Source organism: Oncorhynchus tshawytscha, linkage group LG30 (genome assembly GCF_018296145.1).
Source record: "Oncorhynchus tshawytscha isolate Ot180627B linkage group LG30, Otsh_v2.0, whole genome shotgun sequence".
NCBI classification, from domain to species: Eukaryota; Metazoa; Chordata; class Actinopteri; order Salmoniformes; family Salmonidae; genus Oncorhynchus; species Oncorhynchus tshawytscha.
Window position 1 is genome coordinate 25636181 of NC_056458.1, and position 21043 is coordinate 25657223.

At 41.6% G+C, this 21043-nt stretch overlaps 1 protein-coding gene across 1 annotated transcript in view; it reads right to left on the reverse strand.

Annotated features, from left to right (window-relative positions):
- Positions 1 to 1036: 1036 nt before the first annotated feature.
- The window catches only part of ap2b1 (adaptor related protein complex 2 subunit beta 1), an 85698-nt gene continuing 65691 nt past the window's right edge, over positions 1037 to 21043 (reverse strand). The window contains exons 19-22 of the mRNA XM_042308979.1: positions 17245 to 17329; positions 16958 to 17044; positions 6242 to 6396; positions 1037 to 3347 (exon numbers count right to left, since the gene is read on the reverse strand). Of these exons, the coding sequence (XP_042164913.1) occupies positions 3273 to 3347; positions 6242 to 6396; positions 16958 to 17044; positions 17245 to 17329 (402 nt within the window). The 3' untranslated portion in view covers positions 1037 to 3272. The remainder of the gene's footprint in view (positions 3348 to 6241; positions 6397 to 16957; positions 17045 to 17244; positions 17330 to 21043) is intronic.

Below are 21043 nucleotides of genomic sequence, written 5' to 3' on the forward strand. Positions count from 1 at the left end.
GATAAACAAGATTCTCTAGTCTGATGAAACCAAGATTGAACTCTTTGGCCTGAATGCCAAGCGTCACGTCTGGAGGAAACCCGGCACCATTCCTACGATGAAGCATGTTGGCGGCAGCATCATGCTCTGGGGATGTTTTTCAGTGGCAGGGATTGGGAGACTAGTCAGGATCGAGGGAAAGATGAACAGGGCAAAGTACAGAGAGATCCTTGATGAAAACCTGCTCCAGAGCGCTCAGGACCTCAGATTGGGGCAAAGGTTCGCCTTCCAACGGGACAACGACTCTAACGACTCTAGGCTTTGGGACAAGTCTCTGAATATCTTTGAGTGGCCCAGCCAGAGCCCGGACTTGAACCCGATCGAACATCTCTGGAGAGACCTAAAAATAGCTGTGCAGTGACACTCCCCATCCAACCTGACAGAGCTTGAGAGGATCTGCAGAGAATGGGAGAAACTCCCCAAATACAGGTCTGCCAAACTTGTAGCGTCATACCCAAGAAGACTCAAGGGTGTAATCGCTGCCAAAGGTGCTTCAACAAAGTACTGAGTAAAGGGTCTGGATACTGATGTAAATGTCATATTTCTTTTTTTTGCTTTTTGGGTAGATTTATGAGGGGAAAAATTGAATCCATTTGAGAATAAGGATGTAATGTAACAAAATGTGGAAAAAGTGAAGGGGTCTGAATACTTTCCCGAATGCACTTTCTGTCTGGGTAGAAAAAGTATGACGTGCTATACTTTTTTTCCCCAGACAGCATCAGATACATGGACTACAAGTATGGAGATAGAGGGGCACTGTTTCACTCTCTCAGATACTTTATCAGAGATTAAAAAGCTTTTTTGTTCGCGAACGTCTTGGTCAAATAAATTATCAATACTTTATTTGAACAGGCAAGGAGGTACGGTAGGGCGGCCATGCCCCCTAAGGCCCGCCCATAATGCCGGCCCTGCATTTGGCTGTGCCTCATGCTGGCCATATTACCTTTGGACTGATTATGGATTGTGAACCAATGACAGTGAAACATCAGGCACTGCATAAGTTTTATAACAGACATTTTATTGAAATAAGAGCGGATACAGTGACAAATTGGGGATGAGGACAGATGCAGGATCAACAGGCTAGCTTGAGAAGGCTAAAACATATGGTCATTTCAGTTGTCACATTATTTCTTACTACAGCTGTTCTGTTGGCCTATTCCTGGTTGCTGTGCTTATGAGTAAGTACATTAAATATTTTTCTCAAACATAGTTCTGGGTGGGAAAGCCAGAACCAAATACGCCTTTATAATAACATCTGGTCATACTACCAGGTTACGGTTTGGTTTAGAATAAGTGTTAGGGTAAGGGTTAAGTTTAGGGTCATAGCTAGGGTTAGTAGATAGTCCATCTAGATGCTCTACAGACTATCCAAAAAAAAGTGTTACCCAACATCTTGCTGGGGACACATACAATCAAACTGTGGCCAAAGATCAGACCTTCCCATGTAACTAAGTGTCGTTTTGAGAGTGAGGGAAACCGACCGCTAAGATTTCTTGGGAGCATTGGACACTGCTTCTATTGCAGGTTCACAGGCACATCAGCATGTATGGTAACAATACAATTAAGAAGCTAAAGTCACAAACACAATTGGTACCCTTGAGACTGCTTTTTACATTGGCTTAAATAAAATTATTAAAATGTTTGAGCTCAACTAGCAGAGGTATAACAACAATGTTCATAGAGATATGGCATATTAAAATCACATCAGCTTTGTATACATTTATAAATAAAACTTATTTAGATCACTGGGGCGGCAGGGTAGCCTAGTGGTTAGAGCGTTGGGCTAGTAACCGAAAGGTTGCAAGTTCGTTCATGTCCCCTAGCTGACAAGGTACAAATCTGTCGTTCTGCCCCTGAACAGGCAGTTAACCCACTGTTCCTAGGCCGTCATTGAAAACAAGAATTTGTTCTTAATTGACTTGCCTAGTTAAATACAGGTAAAATTTAAATTAAACTTCCACATATGAGGACTTGGTACATAACTGGAATATAGTGCCACTGTTTTTCTGTTATGGATTTCAAGCACACTTATTCTGGTAGTAATATAATACTCTTTCATTAGTTGTACAGAACTTCATGTATACAAACTATACCAGGTCACTGCACAGTATAATCATAGAGGGGTGACCCTGGTCTTTTAGGTGGGCTGCAAGCACTACATATCCTCCATGTTCAGGATAAAGTAATGCCAGGGAGGTGGTTTTAACAGCACAATAATACAAACACATACACTAGGCATGTCATTGATGACAGTATGGGGTTGTTCCCTACTAAGCAAAATATCAAATGATATTGACCCTGGCTTTGGGTTTGACCCAGGGTTTGAGTTCTGTTTAGATGAACAGCTGCAAATGGAATATCAATAACAATCATAAAATTAAAGAATAATACATACTATCTCATTGCAATCAATGTAACATGAGAACAGCAATACAGAATGGACAACTCATTCCACACTCACTATTGGCATATTCATTAATACTGCAGCACAAAACCAGCAAAAGGACATGGATTATTGGAAATCTAGGAATGACAATCTAGGAATGGCTATAGCGGTGTTTGATTGTTGTGGCAGGTCGAGCAATCAGAAAAGGGATGAGAAGCATGAACTGATCAGCTGCCTGCAAGCACCAGTAAAAAAGGAATGGCAGACGGGAGCAAACATAATAATAGCTACCATAAATAGTGGTTTATCATAGTGGTTACTAAAACGAGAACAGAATGAAATCCACTAATGCATTAAAATCTATTTCATGTTCCCTGGCTCTGCTCTCACCACTGCCATATTGGCTCAAAATGGTACTTGATGCATCATGGAGACTAAGCAATTGGTTCAACTGGCATTTTCGGCTCCAGCAAGGCCTGGTAGATGGCACTCAATCGACTATGGTTGGGCAAGTAGGAAAAGTACCACGGAAGAATATAAAGCATTAAAAAGAATAGACACAAAAACATATATGATATTACACTTTTCAATATTGGAAATACAGTACAAAGAGGTGGGGCGATGGCTTAGTGAATATGAAAGGTTTATTTTTTGGAGAGCTTCACCATCAACCACATTTTACGACATTAAGACATTTAGTTAAGGATGGACTGGGGATGTCACATTCTCCCATGGCGGTAAGGATGGTGGAGAGGAATAATGCATGACTAGAACGCTAACAGCTGCTGTTTGTTCTTGGAGAGAGGTGTGGAGTGGAGGGTGGTGAGTGAGTGGATGGAGAGAGAGTTCAGTTCTTCAGGACTGAGTAGTACACCTGGTAGACATACTGGGTAACCTCAGGAGCCCGGCACTTCAAGGACAGCTGGAAGAGAGGACATGCAAATATATAGATTGATGTACAACTACACTGTAGGTTACCTATCAGCTCAATAACTCTGAACACTTCACCTTACCCACTGCACACCAGTTTAATTGTTTTGCAACTCTTTTCATTCGGGACACTTCGTGTAAACAAAATGATATAATACAATAATATATAATAATATAATAGTGTTATTGAGTATGTCTACAAAGTATATTAAATCAGTTAATGCATTTTCCTTCGACCAGATTTAACATCTGCATGAATCAGTTTCTATTGACAGTGGCCTAATTAAGTCTGAGACTAATTGAAAAATCTTACCACCCCTACTCACGTTTCCTGATTATTGGATTCCACAGATGTATTTTTAAAAAAAAAAAATTTTTTTTGAAGTCTCACTTTTTATCCATACTTCCTCTTTACAACCACTACAACATGGTGACAACAAACATGAATAAATACTAGTACGTAGTCAGACATTCTCCTGTTATTATGGCCTGGTCCATATGTTCTCACTGTTCCATGACAGGCCTTTTGATGCTGTCCCAAAGGTATTTGTCTGAGAGGAGTCTGTCAATAAATTGGCCCCACAAAAGCAGCCCTTGACCATTTTGAAAACATGTTCGGCCTCTGTGCTAAGCCTTTGCTAGGTACATTCTTTCAGTGGCTTAGCAACAATAATGTTGTACTTTATGTACTAAATAAAATCAAATGTTATTGGTTGCGTACACATATTTTGCAGATGTTATTGCAGGTGCAGCAAAATGCTTATATTTCTAGCACCAACAGTGTAGTAGTAACTAACAATACACACAAGTCCCCAAAAATAAAAATAAAGGAATTAAGAAATAAAGCAATGCCAGAGTCCGGAATATAAATATCTATGTATATGATGGTGTGTATAGACTGGAGCACAAAGCCCTACACTTGTCCTCAGAGACACAGAAAGGTTGATATTAACTGTCAATGAATTAACCACAGTATATTATCTATGTATGGGGAAAAAACTTAGCCATGGCCATCACAATAGCTCACTTTCTATTATCAGTCTTCCACTGCCCTGACGTCATAGGATAAGTGTTTGTTTTCAACTGCTTTGACTGGTTAATAGTCTTTTAACCCATAGCAGAGCCGGCTTTCAAACCAGTTGGTCACAAGCAAGATTTATTTGCTTGCAAATGAAGTTTCCCCAGGAACTTTCTCTTTCTAGAGTCTAACTAATCTACCCTATCCCACTGTTACCCTATCCCACGGGCTGCAGCAGCACGACTGCTCTGAGGGGACCCTGGGTTGAATTCCCATTATGAATCAATTAGCTGTAGCCTGACAGCATGGCCAGCCAGGCCAAACAGGCTTTTCCTTGAGGAGACGCCCATCACAGGTAATCAAGCCAGGGAGCAGACAGTGCCTGAATAGCTGCCTGTAAAACAATCAGGGTGAGGAGGCGCTAATCTGGAGATTAATGTAGTCACCCAGCCAGGCAGTCAGAGAGATTGTGGCAGGCAGAACACAGCAGTTGGGGACAGCAGCACTAAAGTTCCACTGTGGAGAGTACCAGTGGGTAAGCACTGCCATAGAGATAGTCAGAGAGCTGGGAATCCTCCATGGCTTACTGATGCTGACATTTTTTTGCCTGGAGCTTCACATGAACACGAGAATTGTTGCTAATGCATAACACAAATAATCACATTTTAGGTGTTGTGACACTCCCTGCTATCAAGCTTTTCACAGGTGGTTTACTTGAAGAATAACAATAAGAAAATACTGATAGACAGTTGATCTGGTGAGGACACAAGGCTATCGCTGTGTTAATTTACAATTAATACAGTCAACAAATGGAATATCATCCACCAATGAGTATGGTTTTATTGGATGTATGAATGTCAGCCCTCCTTATTGCCAGGAAATATGAGTGTGCTGCTACACTGTTTGTTTTCTAAAGAGCCTTCAGCTTGATCACTGAGCTCATAGATCTTCCCTGACAACAACCTCTAACTTTACACTATGAGCCATAGAGACCTGTTAAAGAGAGAAGAGATCAAGGCGGTGACGAGTTGTCAGAGACTCCGCTGAGGTGACATAACCAAAGAAAAAGTACAGGACTATAACTTAGGGAAAAGAAAGCACTTGAAAGAAATAATAGGAAACTGGAGTCAAGACATTTCTCAAGAAAGTAAAAAAAATCTCAATATAAAATGTTTTAGACCTCACCTGAATACATTCATCAGGATGTATGCATGTTTGTCCTTGAATGGCTAAGAAAGGAATCAATTAAGGACCTGTCTGAGTCTGGACTCACTAGACAAACTGACTTGATGCACCTGACCAAGCCTGCCTTAAGGAGCTATTAGCAGTGCTACATGGGGCTTTTGACCTTGTTCATGGCCTGCCATTACTCTGCCAGGTGACAGGTCATTCCCAATGAGCCCTTGATGATGAACAGGCTCCTTCAAACACATGATGAGGGAACAGGATATGGCTGGGTGTGTGTTAAACAAAGAAGATCGATAACTTTCATTACTTACATAAACCATCTCTAGGTACCACTGTACTACCTCCTGGATGTAACATGCACTTTATTAGAAGAGAGTGTAGAGAAGCTGCTGTCTAGGGCCTTTGGGGTATGTTCAGCTGGAGGGAAAAAACACAAAAATGTGTTTATCCCTCATACTCCAGTGAGGGAAGGGTGGAAATATTAATACAGTCAACAAATGGTATATCATCCACCAATGAGTATGGTTTTATTTGATGTATGAAAGCCAACCCTCCTTGCCAGGAAATATGAGTGTGCTACCTTGCCTTCTGCTTGGCACTTCAGACCTTTACCGACAAAAACGTTCTACAATATGTGAGAGTTCTGAATTAGGAGGGTTGAGGTTCGGTGGGTGTCTTACTGTGTAGTTGGGGTTGCCGGGTTGGATGCGGAGCTCAGCCAGGATCCAGATGCCGTTGGTGAGCTTGAGGGACTGGTAGAGCATATCCTGGCCCTCCACGTTCCTCTTGGCGATGGTGTAGATGTTGTCGTTCTGCAGCTTCCCCGACACCGTGTCTACAAGGCCACATTACATACGAGTCAGGAATATAGTTGAAGTTGGGATCGAAATGTAAAACATTTTGGGGGGGGAATCGTGGTTAAAGGATTTCTGGAATCATGAGGGAATAAGCTGAGAGGGAATCCTTAAATTGAAAATGTAATAAAAAAAAATAAAAAAATGGAATTTTGCAAGTCTAGGTGGAAATCAGTGCTACATAGAATACAGGCCTTGGGGCTATGCTTTGCCTAAGGTTGACTACTGTTAAGTGCACATTGGATAAGTGTATTCTCTGTTGTATTGCGGTTCAGCAGTTCAAATTCATTCTTTGTACTTACAGTACTCATTTAGACATACAGAACTGAGAGAGGAGTTATCTATTGACTGAGGTATTGTACAATAGCAGCTTCATTTTCGGATGCTTCATTCTCTAGTCTACGGATTAGGAAGAGTTTCCATTATTGGTTTGCAGCTTCATCTAAAAACTAGGACTGAGGGACTCGATACAACAAGATGGAGATTAAAATTTAATGTAAGACAAAATTCTGAATAATAGCTTTATCATATCCTGTTCGCTGCTCTCGACTCATATTAGACTACACACGTTGCCTGATATATCATTACATTTCCATGACCTACATCAGCTGCCTATTCCTCTGTCCCAGTCAATCTTTACCCTTAAGGCAACTCTAATGGTTTCTCTGTGAGCCTGGCTAACTACTGGCAGCAGGAAGCAGCTCAGCTAATACATCTACATTAGCTTCACAAAACAACTGCAGGAGCTAAGTCCCTCCTTTGTGCTTCTATGTGAGGAAAAAAAAGTGTCACGATCTAAGTAGGACTTTAAGGAAGGAACAGAGCTAGGGTAACTTCTAACAGTGCGTATGCTGCACTCTTATTGTGGACTGTCAGTACAGGGAGTAGCTACTACAACTTCCAGATCTCACATCTAGATGTGGGGGGATGGCACTAGACACTAAGGGGCTTAAAATCATAGGTCAAAGGACTAACTACCACTACCATAACCGCTGACCCTGAGGCCTATGTCCCATTGTAGGTCCTGTCCTGAGCACTGGTCAGTGCCACCACTCTCACCCCCTAGTCACCCTGTTGTCTAGGGGCAACAGGGCATGGTGTCGGTTATCATTAAATAGCTTGTGTGAAGTCTCCTTCAGGGAAAGAGGGAGTGGAGAGGTGAGGCGAAGAGCCTTGAAAGGAGTCCTGAGAGGCAGGTGGTGAATGGAGAGAAGGAGAAAAAGAAGGGTTAAAAAAAGAAAGAGGCAGGACTAGTGACAGTGGAAAAGAGAAGTTGATCTCTCCTACAGTGCAGTGGAACATCTTCCTGTACGACGTGTCTTTATTAGGTTATAGTCTGCAGGGAGACTTCTCGTGGGCAAGGCTCTCACGCTCTAACCATTTACCTTGGAGCAACACTTGTCAGTCATAGATGGCAGGTGACTGTTTTTTGTTACCTCACTTTGTTTGAATGTGAGTGGCAACTTAAGTGGTCAGTGGCTTTCATTTTCTAGGCAGAAAGTGAATTGTCGAATAGTCTTTTTAAGGGCAGAAAGGATGTCTGTTGTATTCTAATAACAGCCTTTGAAACCATCCAACCACTCACATTGACATGCTATGTCTTCAAATGAAGAAGAGAGACAAACACTGATTACTGGGCAAATGTGATACACACTAAAATCAAAAGCATGATTCAAGACCATTTAAAGTGATGAGAGATTACCCTCATTAGCTAGCTAGTACATTGCCAACTTGGTAACAAATGTTTCGGATTTGCTATACCAGTCATACCATTAGTATTTGAGGTCGACTGATTAATCTGAATGGCCGATTAATTAGGTCCGAGTTCAAGTTTTCATAACAATCGGAAATCGTTATTTTTGGGCGCTGATTTTGCTGATTTAAAAAAAAAAATTAATTGTACATTTTTACACCTTTATTTAATCTTTATTTAACTAGGCAAGTCAGTTAAGAACACATTCTTATTTTCAATGACGGCCTAGGAATGAGGCAGAACGACAGATTTTTACCTTGTCAGCTCGGGGGAATCCAATCTTCCAATCTTGCAACCTTACAGTTAACTAGTCCAACGCTCTAACCACCTGCCTCACGAGGAGCCTGCCTGTTATGCGAATGCAGTAAGCCAAGGTAAGTTGCTAGCAGCATTAAACTTATCTTATAAAAAATAATCAATCAACGACTGTCGTTGCTCCAATGTGTACTTAACCAAAAACATCAATGCCTTTCTTAAAATCAATACACAGAAGTATATATTTTTAAACCTGCATATTTAGCTAAAAGAAATCCAGGTTAGCAGGCAATATTAACCAGGTGAAATTGTGTCACTTCTCTTGCGTTCATTGCACGCAGAGTCAGGGTATATGCAACAGTTTGGGCCGCCTGGCTCTTTGCGATCTAATTTACCAGAATTTTACGTAATTATGACATAACACTGAAGGTTGTGCAATGTAACAGGAATATTTAGACTCATGGATGCCACCCGTTAGATAAAATACGGAATGGAATAAACGTTTTGTTTTTTGAGGTGATAGTTTCTGGATTTGACCTAATGCTCGTATTTCTATGTGTTTATTATAGTTAAGTCTATGATTTGATAGAGCAGTCTGACTGAGGGGTGGTAGGCAGCAGCAGGCTCGTAATAGGTAAAGGTATATGGTTTAGAGAGAAATAGTCAACGCGTGATAATTCCTGTAATAACTTGTGGCTGAACTTGAAAGGGGTTCCTTCGTTATTTTACCGTTCATGTCTTCCATAGAGAATGTCTTGATCTACTTCAAATAAGGTCAGTGTTTAGTGCAGACTTAAACCGCCTCGGTGTTTTGATACCCGTGTAAATCTCACTAGGATAAGGTAACGTTTGTCAAAATATTTTCATAAATCCACGACAAAAAAAATGATCTTCGCTTATATTGATTAGAGTTACCTTGTCCTATGGATATCTACACAGTTATAAAATTGGCAAGGTGGTGTAAACCTACACGAAACACTGACCTTATTTTAAGTGAATCTAAAAATATCCTATGGAATAAATGAATGAAGGAACCGCTTTTCAGATTTTGCTTGGTGTCATGGGAATTATGACTTGCACTTTGGTAGTCAATTCTTACCATGTCCATTATTAAAATAGGATTTCCTGCATATAGAAATTACAGTTTTTGTTTTCAACATTCATCACAGGTAACTTAAACTCTATTTTTGATTCAAACAGTTGAGAGTATTTGTCTCCTAAGCAGACTCTTCAGTATCATTGTCACTTCAGAGCTGTGTGTGTGTTTTACAGGTGGCAGAGAAAAGCAGAGCACCAGTGTGGGACTATTACATGGAATTGGCACCAGGGAAAGCAAGGTGTCTTATTTGTGATAAAGACGTAAGCATGGGGTCAGCAAAGGCTAAATCAAAACATACCACCAACCTGTGGAATCACCTTAAGAACACCCATCCAAAAGCCCATATGTATTATATTAAGTTAAAATAAGTGTTCATTGCTCGTTCAGTATTGTTGCAATTGTCATTATTACAAAAATGTGTGTGTATGTATGTATGTATGTATGTATGTATGTATGTATGTATGTATGTATGTATGTATGTATGTATGTATGTATGTATGTATGTATATATATATATATATATATATATATATATATATATATATATATATACAGTGCCTTGCAAAAGTATTCGGCCCCCTTGAACTTTGCGACCTTTTGCCACATTTCAGGCTTCGAACATAAAGATATAAAACTGTATTTTTTTGTGAAGAATCAACAACAAGTGGGACACAATCATGAAGTGGAACGTCATTTATTGGATATTTCAAACTTTTTTAACAAATCAAAAACTGAAAAATTGAGCGTGCAAAATTATTCAGCCCCCTTAAGTTAATACTTTGTAGCGCCACCTTTTGCTGCGATTACAGCTGTAAGTCGCTTGGGGTATGTCTCTATCAGTTTTGCACATCGAGAGACTGAATTTTTTTCCCATTCCTCCTTGCAAAACAGCTCGAGCTCAGTGAGGTTGGATGGAGAGCATTTGTGAACAGCAGTTTTCAGTTCTTTCCACAGATTCTCGATTGGATTCAGGTCTGGACTTTGACTTGGCCATTCTAACACCTGGATATGTTTATTTTTGAACCATTCCATTGTAGATTTTGCTTTATGTTTTGGATCATTGTCTTGTTGGAAGACAAATCTCCATCCCAGTCTCAGGTCTTTTGCAGACTCCATCAGGTTTTCTTCCAGAATGGTCCTGTATTTGGCTCCATCCATCTTCCCATCAATTTTAACCATCTTCCCTGTCCCTGCTGAAGAAAAGCAGGCCCAAACCATGATGCTGCCACCACCATGTTTGACAGTGGGGATAATGTGTGTTCAGGGTGATGAGCTGTGTTGCTTTTACACCAAAAATAACGTTTTGCATTGTTGCCAAAAAGTTCAATTTTGGTTTCATCTGACCAGAGCACCTTCTTCCACATGTTTGGTGTGTCTCCCAGGTGGCTTGTGGCAAACTTTAAATGACACTTTTTATGGATATCTTTAAGAAATGGCTTTCTTCTTGCCACTCTTCCATAAAGGCCAGATTTGTGCAATATACGACTGATTGTTGTCCTATGGACAGAGTCTCCCACCTCAGCTGTAGATCTCTGCAGTTCATCCAGAGTGATCATGGGCCTCTTGGCTGCATCTCTGATCAGTCTTCTCCTTGTATGAGCTGAAAGTTTAGAGGGACGGCCAGGTCTTGGTAGATTTGCAGTGGTCTGATACTCCTTCCATTTCAATATTATCACTTGCACAGTGCTCCTTGGGATGTTTAAAGCTTGGGAAATCTTTTTGTATCCAAATCCGGCTTTAAACTTCTTCACAACAGTATCTCGGACCTGCCTGGTGTGTTCCTTGTTCTTCATGATGCTCTCTGCGCTTTTAACGGACCTCTGAGACTATCACAGTGCAGGGGCATTTATACGGAGACTTGATTACACACAGGTGGATTGTATTTATCATCATTAGTCATTTAGGTCAACATTGGATCATTCAGAGATCCTCACTGAACTTCTGGAGAGTTTGCTGCACTGAAAGTAAAGGGGCTGAATAATTTTGCACGCCCAATTTTTCAGTTTTTGATTTGTTAAAAAAGTTTGAAATATCCAATAAATGTCGTTCCACTTCATGATTGTGTCCCACTTGTTGTTGATTCTTCACAAAAAAATACAGTTTTATATCTTTATGTTTGAAGCCTGAAATGTGGCAAAAGGTTGCAAAGTTCAAGGGGGCCGAATACTTTCGCAAGGCACTGTGTATATATATGCATGCATGCATGCATGCATATATATATATATATATATATATATAAAACAAAAAGTTTTTCTAAAATAAATCGGCCGAATAATCGGTATCAGCTTTTTTTTTTGTCCTCCAGTTATCGGAATCGGTATCGGCGTTGGAAAATCCTAATCGGCCGACCTCTAATTAGTATACCATAATACTACACCACCAGCTTCAATGCCATACAACTCTCCTTCCGTGGCCTCCAACTGCTCTTAAATGCAAGTGAAACTAAATGCATGCTCTTCAACCAATTGCTGCCCGCACCTGCCCACCCATCCAGCATCACTACTCTGGACGGTTCTGACTTAGAATACGTGGACAACTACAAATACCTAGGTGTCTGGTTAGACTGTAAACTCTCCTTCCAGACTCAAATTAAACATCTCCAATCCAAAATTAAATCTAGAATCGGCTTCCTATTTCGCAACAAAGCCTCCTTCACTCATGCTGCCAAACATACCCTTGTAAAACTGACCATCCTATCGATCCTCAACTTCGGCAATGTCATTTACAAAATAGCCTCCAACACTCTACTCAACAAATTGGATGCAGTCTATCACAGTGCCATCCGTTTTGTCACCAAAGCCCCATACACTACCCACCACTACGACCTGTACGCTCTCGTTGGCTGGCCCTTGCTTCATACTCATCGCCAAACCCACTGGCTAGGTAAAGCCCCGCCTTATCTCAGCTCACTGGTCACAATTGCAGCACCCACCCGTAGCACGCGCTCCAGCAGGTATATTTCACTGGCCACTCCCAAAGCCAATTCCTCCTTTGACCGCCTTTCCTTCCAGTTCTCTACTGCCAATGACTGGAACGAACTGCAAAAATCACTGAAGTTGGAAACGCATACAGTGGGGCAAAAAAGTATTTAGTCAGCCACCAATTGTGCAAGTTCTCCCACTTAAAAAGATGAGAGAGGCCTGTAATTTTCATCATAGGTACACTTCAACTATGACAGACAAAATGAGGGGGAAAATCCAGAAAATCACATTGTAGGATTTTTTAATGAATTTATTTGCAAATTATGGTGGAAAATAAGTATTTGGTCACCTACAAACAAGCAAGATTTCTGGCTCTCACAGACCTGTAACTTCTTCTTTAAGAGGCTCCTCTGTCCTCCACTCGTTACCTGTATTAATGGCACCTGTTTGAACTTGTTATCAGTAAAATAGACACCTCTCCACAACCTCAAACAGCACACTCCAAACTCCACTATGGCCAACACCAAAGAGCTGTCAAAGGACACCAGAAACACAATTGTAGACCTGCACCAGGCTGGGAACATTGAATCTGCAATAGGTAAGCAGCTTGGTTTGAAGAAATCAACTGTGAGAGCAATTATTAGGAAATGGAAGACATACAAGACCACTGATAATCTCCCTCGATCTGGGGCTCCACGCAAGATCTCTCAAAATGATCACAAGAACGGTGAGCAAAAATCCCAGAACCACACGGGGGGACCTAGTGAATGACCTGCAGAGAGCTGGGACCAAAGTAACAAAGCCTACCATCAGTAACACACTACGCCGCCAGGGACTCAAATCCTGCAGTGCCAGACGTGTCCCCCTGCTTAAGCCAGTACATGTCCAGGCCCGTCTGAAGTTTGCTAGAGAGCATTTGGATTTTGAGTGAAAACCTCCTTCCATCAGCAAGGGCATTGAAGATGAAACGTGGCTGGGTCTTTTAGCATGACAATGATCCCAAACACACCGCCCGGGCAAGGAGTGGCTTCGTAAGAAGCATTTCAAGGTCCTGGAGTGGCCTAGCCAGTCTCCAGATCTCAACCCCATAGAAAATCTTGAGGGAGTTTGAAGTCCGTGTTGCCCAGCAACAGCCCCAAAACATCACTGCTCTAGAGGAGATCTGCATGGAGGAATGGGCCAAAATACCAGCAACAGTGTGTAAAAACCTTGTGAAGACAGAAAACGTTTGACCTCTGTCATTGCCAACAAAGGGTATATAACAAAGTATTGAGATAAACTTTTGTTATTGACCAAATACTTATTTTCCACCATAATTTGCAAATAAATTAATTAAAAATCCTACAATGTGATTTTCTGGATTTTGATTCTCAATTTGTCTGTCATAGTTGAAGTGTACCTATGATGAAAATTACAGGCCTCTCATCTTTTTAAGTGGGAGAACTTGCACAATTGGTGGCTGACTAAATACTTTTTTGCCCCACTGTATCTCCCTCACTAGCTTTAAGCACCAGCTGTCAGAGCAGCTCACAGATCACTGCACCTGTACATAGCCCATCTGTAAATAGCCCATCCAACTACCTCATCCCCATACTGTATTTATTTATCTTGCTCCTTTGCACCCCAGTATCTCTACTTGCACATTCATGTTCTGCACATCTACCATTCCAGTGTTTAATTGCTATATTGTAATTACTTCGCCACCATAGCCTATTTATTGCCTTCCCTTATCTCATTTACACACAATGTATATAGATTTTTCTTTCTCTACTGTATTATTGACTGTATGTTTGTTTATTCCATGTGTAACTCTGTGTTGTATGTGTGAAACTGCTTTGCTTTATCTTGGCCAGGTCGCAGTTGTAAATGAGAACTTGTTTTCAACTAGCCTACCTCTCATGGCTCTACAGTGGCTGTGGAAAAAGCCTTGTTTTAAATTAGGCTAATGGAGTATTGCATGTCAAGCAGAGTACAGATTACTTTATGGGACAATATACAAACTTTTGTTTTTACTTTTTAAGAAAGATCAATTCAAAAATCCATTTTATTGAGGAAATGTAATCATTGTTTCTCTTAATTTTGATAAAAGAGAAGAATGTAATGAATTGAAGATTATTTGATGTAAAAATCGAAATGTACACTAAGGTTGTCTCATTAGATTTGGCATGGTGGAAAAAAAATGGGGTCCCTGCTGAAAAAGTTTGAATACCACTGCTCTACCAATATCTTAATATGAAGATGAGAAAGACTCACCATTTCAGTCTGAATTTACAATAGCTACCTATAGAACAATTTACTAGGTGTGGAAATGGAAGTACAAATAACTAATGAAACCAACAACCCATTTCCCAGAAAAAGCGTTTCTCTAAAGAAGCTTATAGAACACAGCTTCCTCTCACACTGTATTTAGCTCACAGAGTGCCAGTGACAATGAACATGAAAAGAGCCTCCAATCATTCCATTAATTTCCACAGTCCAAAGCTGCTTATCACTGCCAAGGTGAGGGAATGCATGAGCGGAGCTGTCCTTGTAACCTGGGGCTGGAGAGGGTCAATACTTTGTGACCCCAGAGTGCCGTAGGAGGATCAGGCATTATTGGAATGAAAATGCTGAAATATGGAGAGAATATAAGAGAGTGTGTGAATCTGTATGTGTGTGCACATGTATTCCTGTAGGTGTGCATGGAATGATATCGACAAATAAATTGTAGACAGGTGTGTAACCCTGGAACTTAAGGCGGTGATGTTGTGGTTACTGCAACACAGCAAGAGGGTTAGAGGAAAAGGCCAATTCCACCAATGAATGCTACCACTTAAAACCCCTAGTCATGTTATCTGGTTCTCCAGTAAACCAGTAGCATCTCTTTTAAACCAATGCCTCAGCTCTGTGTTTAATCAACTGGCTTCAGTGTGGTGAACACAAATTAGGAAATTATTTGATTTTGTGGTTTCAAAGGTCACCTGTCCATTTTGGTAAATCAGACCTTGCATGTGGACTAAACAATAACTAAAGCTACTCCCCTCCAGATACTACCTTCCCAAAACAATAACTGCCCTCTCTGTCCTGTAGTTGGCTCAACATGTTAGATCAGTGAAAGGAGAGGATAGTAGTAATTGTGATTCAGACTTGAGCTCTGTGAAGATAACAGGCCAAAACACCACCAAGTCACCGAAGCACACACACAGAGATTTCATATCTGTTAAAAACTGACTAAGCATGTAATGGGGAAAGGGTTTTTCTATGGGGCTCATATGTTGATGGATGATGCAGGTGACCATCTGTCATTTGTCCATCGTTTGTTAAGTGCATCAAAAGTTTAAATAAATTGAACTTTTGACAGAGTTGAAGTCGGAAGTTTACATACACTTGGGTTGGAGTCATTAAAACTAGTTTTACAGGCAGCTAGATTGTCGATGAGACTCACAACCTCAAAGGCCTTTTTTTTCATTTGTGTAGATGACTAAGTCGTGTGTGTTTCACCCATAAATAGTAGCGGCGTTGTGGATCAACTCTTATGTCCTCACAAAGTGCTTCAAGACTGAATCACGCTCGAGACAAGAATAGCCACCAAGGTTCAAATTCAACAGCACAGCGTGAACAGCTCTGATGATAGACATTGAGCACACAGTACACATTTTAATTCCAGACCTGTATCACTGTTTTCATACCATGGAGTAGTGGACGAAGGAAAACCCAGAGATTGAAATAGTGACAGCCCTTAGAGTACATATCATAGTTTTTTTTTTTTTTTTGAAACACGAGCAATGGACATTAGATCGGTGGAAATCTGTCCATTGGTCTGATGAGTCCAAATCTGAGATTTTTGGTTCCAACCACCATGCCTTTGTGAGACGCAGAGTAGGTGAACGTACGATCTCAGCATGTGTGGTTCCCACCGTGAAGCATGGAGGAGGAGGTGTGGAGGTGTACTTTGCTGGTGATATTTTGGTGATTTATTTAGAATTCAAGGCACACTTAACCAGAATGGCTACCACAGCATTCTTCAGCGATACGCCATCCCATCTGGTTTGGGTTTAGTGGGACTATCATTTGTTTTTCAACAGGACAATGACCCAAAACACACCTCCAGGCTGTGTAAGGGGTATTTTACCAAGAAGGAGAGTGATGGAGTGCTGCATCAGATGACTTCAACAATCACCCGGCCTCAACCCAATTGAGATGGTTTGGGATGAGTTGGACCGCAGAGTGAAGGAAAAGCAGCAGCATATTCCAGGTGAAGCTGGTTGAGAGAATGCCAAGAATGTGCAAAGCTGTCATTAAGGCAAAGGGTTGCTACTTTGAAGAATCTAAAATATGAAATATATTTTGATTTGTTTAACATTTTTTGGGGTTATTAAACGATTCCATGTGTTATTTCATAGTTTTGATGTCTTCACTTTCATTCTACAATGTAGAAAATAGTAAAAATAAAGAAAAACCCTTGAATGAGTAGGTGTGTCCAAACTTTTGACTGGTACTGTATAGCTTTCATCCATAGATGTAAGGAGACCTACCTGCATTTAAGTGGCACTCCTTAATCTGGTACTGCAGCTCATTCTCATTGGGGATGTCTTTCCAGGTGGCCAAAAACACCTGTCGCTCTGATGCAGATGAGGGGAACAAAAGAAGAGTGACACCAGAACTGAGCAGGGGGCTACTTCCTGTGAAGAGTCTATTTTATACCAAGGGTCCTCAAATTGATCTAAAATAAACTCTTCGAACTCTTTGGTGATAATGAATCTACTGCTATGGTAATGACCTGGATATTGAGTGTTTGTGACTTGCTTCCAGACACACGTACCCATTTTGCCATCCTCCACGAAGAAGATGTTGAGTGGGATAAGCCCGCTGAAGTAGAAAACGTCAATGTTGTTCTTCACAGCCACCTGTGGACGAAAGACAACGTCAACTCAAAGTTAATATGACATCAGTCAGTGCCATGTGCACTAGAGGGGGCTGATTTGGACATAATGGAATGGAAGACACAGCTGAGAGAGACAACTGTAAATATAGAATTGCTCTAAATAAGAAAAAGTGCTGTTGAAATGTTCATGCAGTGTGTCATGTCTAGACAGAAGTAAGGCTGGAGACGTTTCTATTTGTGAGTGTGGGTGGCGAGGGCTTGAAGCTGATCAAGTGTCTGGGCTGTTGGACTCTCCGACTAACGGAGTACAGCCCTCATGGGCACTCTGAGCTCTCTCTGAACTTGATTATCATGGCTGGCCTCAAGGAGAGTGACCCTTCGGCATCGGCTGGTAGTCCTGTCCCTACTCTGTTCATGAAGACATTAGCAGGAGACCAGACTCCAGCCGGCATCACCGTACTTGACAGGAACACCGTGTGCAAGTTGCGCAATGCCAGGCACTGAGGACACACACACACACGCACAAAATGGCAGTCTCAGCTGGAGAGCCCTGTCCACTAGGGTTCTTTGGGCTGAATATTTTCAGGCTCCATCTCTCTCTGAGCCACTAAACAGTGAGAATGAGCTGACTGGAACTAATAAAGTCTGCTCATGGATGGGCTCCAGGATAGCTGAGTAGCTGTCATATATTGCCATTATATAGGCCTACATGCTCTTATGCATATTACCAAATCATTTACAGAGCTTTAAAAGCGCTATGTATTCCGTTTTTGAGACTGGATTAACAGAAAGCTATTCCAGTGACGTGCCTTAGTTCTCTAGGAACTTTAGTGGTCTAATTGGTGTTGATAATTAGTGACTTAATTAATTTGCCTAATATTTTAAATTAATAACGTTGTTGAGGGCACCAGTAATCTTTTTTTTCTCAAAGAGAACAATTACCTTAACTCTGATCACATATCAACAATCTTAAAAGGATATGTAAGGTATTTAATTGTATTAGTCAGCATTTGTCAAAGCAAGAGAGAACTATACTTCTTTATGAAGATAGGATTTATTATTACGTTAAAAAACACAATGGAAAGAAACAGATTATGATTGATCAATTAAGATGATAATTTTGCAATACCGCATAGTCAAGGAGGTAATACAGAGAATGCTGTAATATATTTACTTAATCAATGGTAGGGGTCTCTCTCTCTCTTCGGTACAGTCTATTGGTGCAGTCAGCTTTGTATCACAGCACATGGTATGAAAGTGATCAAGCAAAGTGTAACAGGTCTGTCCATTTTTCAGAGGCCATTTCCTAAAGTTCTGTTTCAGTCGAAGACAGGCATGGCAAAGAGTTGACAATGTTCCTCTCTCCCTCCTGCAAGACACGGTTCCGCCCGAACAGATCCTCCTCTGTTTTTAGTCTCTTCTTTTTTGACCGGCCTTTTTCCATTCTCCTGTCTGTCTGTCTTTTGGCTGAGTTTTCAACTGCCTTTCCAACTGCCAGGGAGCAGTTTTTTATTAGGGTGGTTGTTAGAGATCATGGGTGATGGGGAGTGACTAGCAAATGAGACATTTTTTCATTCTGTGGAATGGTCGTTAAGACACAAACAGCTTACAGACGGTAGGCAATTAAGGTCACAGTTATGAAAACTTAGGACACTAAATTGGCCTTTCTACTGACTCTGAAAAAAACCTAAAGAAAGATGCCCAGTGTCCCTGCTCATCTGTGGGAACGTGCCTTAGGCATGCTGCAAGGAGGCATGAGGACCGCAGATGTGGCCAGGGCAATAAATTGCAATGTCCATACTGTGAGACGCTGAAGACACTGCTACAGGGAGACAGGACAGACAGCTGATCGTCCTCGCAGTGGCAGACCATGTGTAACAACACCTGCACAGGATCGGTACGTCCGAATATCACACCTGCGGGACAGGTACAGGATGGCAACAACGAGTTACACCAGGAACGCACAATCCCTCCATCAGTGCTCAGACTGTCTGCAATAGGCTGAGAGAGGCTGGACTGAGGGCTTGTAGGCCTGTTGTAAGGCAGGTCCTCACCAGACATCACCGGCAACAATGTCGCCTATGGGCACAAACCCACCGTCGCTGGACCAGACAGGACTGGCAAAAAGTGCTCTTTACTGACGAGTCACGGTTTTGTCTCACGAGGGATGATGATGGGATTTGTGTTTATTGTCGAAGGAATGAGCGTTACACCGAGGCCTGCACTCTGGAGCGGGATGGATTTGGAGGTGGAGGGTCCTTCATGGTCTGGGGCGGTGTGTCACAGCATCATCGGACTGAGCTTGTTGTCATTGCAGGCAATCTCATCGCTGGGCGTTACAGGGAAGGCATCCTCCTACCTCATGTGGTACCCTTCATGCAGGCTCATCCTGACATGACCCTCCAGCATGACAATGCCACCAGCCATACTGCTCGTTCTGTGCGTGATTTCCTGCAAGACAGGAATGTCAGTGTTCTGTCATGGCCAGCGAAGAGCCCGGATCTCAATCCCATTGAGCACGTCTGGGACCTGTTGGATCGGAGGGTGAGGGCTAGGGCCATTCCCCCCAGGAATGTCCGGGAACCTGCAGGTACCTTGGTGGAAGAGTGGGGTAACATTTCACAGCAAGAACTGCCAAATCTAGTGCAGTCCATGAGGAGGAGATGCACTGCAATACTTAATGCAGCTGGTGGCCACACCAGATACTGGCTGTTACTTTTGATTTTGACCCCCCTTTGTTCAGGGTCACATTATTCCATTTCTGTTAGTCACATGTATGTGGAAATTGTTCAGTTTGTCTCAGTTGTTGAATCTTGTTATGTTCATACAAATTAAATAACAACCTATAGCTTAAATAACAACCTTGCAAGATAGATTAATGTGAAGTATATAATATGTCTCTGCAGTATATGTTTGTGAGTACAGTTTATTAACAGTTTGAGCGGGGGCACTGAAGGCTGGAGTCCATTTTCCAGCTGATTGCAGTCCTGTGGTGGTGGAGCGCATTAGATCCAACACATTGGCCTCGAACCACTTTACTGCCCTCGCCTCGGCAGCCATCTGTGGGCTGAAGGCTGAATCCTCCAGTTCATCTCTATGTTAATAACTATACTGAACAAAAATATCCGCAACATGCAATAATTTCAAATATTTTACTGAGTTACAATTCATGAGAAAATCAGTTAATTGAAAAGCTATGGATTTCAAATGACTGAGATTACAGCTATGCATCTTTTGGTCACAGATACCTTAAAAGCGATGGGCCTCACAATGGGACTCAGCATCTCGTCACAGTATTTCTGTGCATTCAAATTGCCATTGATAAAATGCAATTGTGTTCGTTGTCCGTAGTTTATGCCTGTCAATACCATAACCCCCACCATGGGGCACTCTGTTGAATTCAGCAAACCGCTCACCCACAAGCCGCCATACACGTGGTCTGCGGTTGTGAGCCCGGGTGGAAGTACTGACAAATTCTCAAAAATGACGTTGGAGGCGGCTTATGGTAGAGAAATTAACATTCAATTCTCTGGCAACAGCTTTGGTGGCCAATTGCATACTTGCTCAAAACTTGAGACATCCATGGCATTGTGTTGTGTGACAAAACTGCACATTTTAGAGTGGCCTTTTAGTGTCCCCAGCACAAGGGGCACCTGTGTAATGATCATGCTGTTTAATCAGCTTCTTGACGCCTGCCAGGTGGATGGATTATTTTGGCAAAGGAGAAATGCTCACT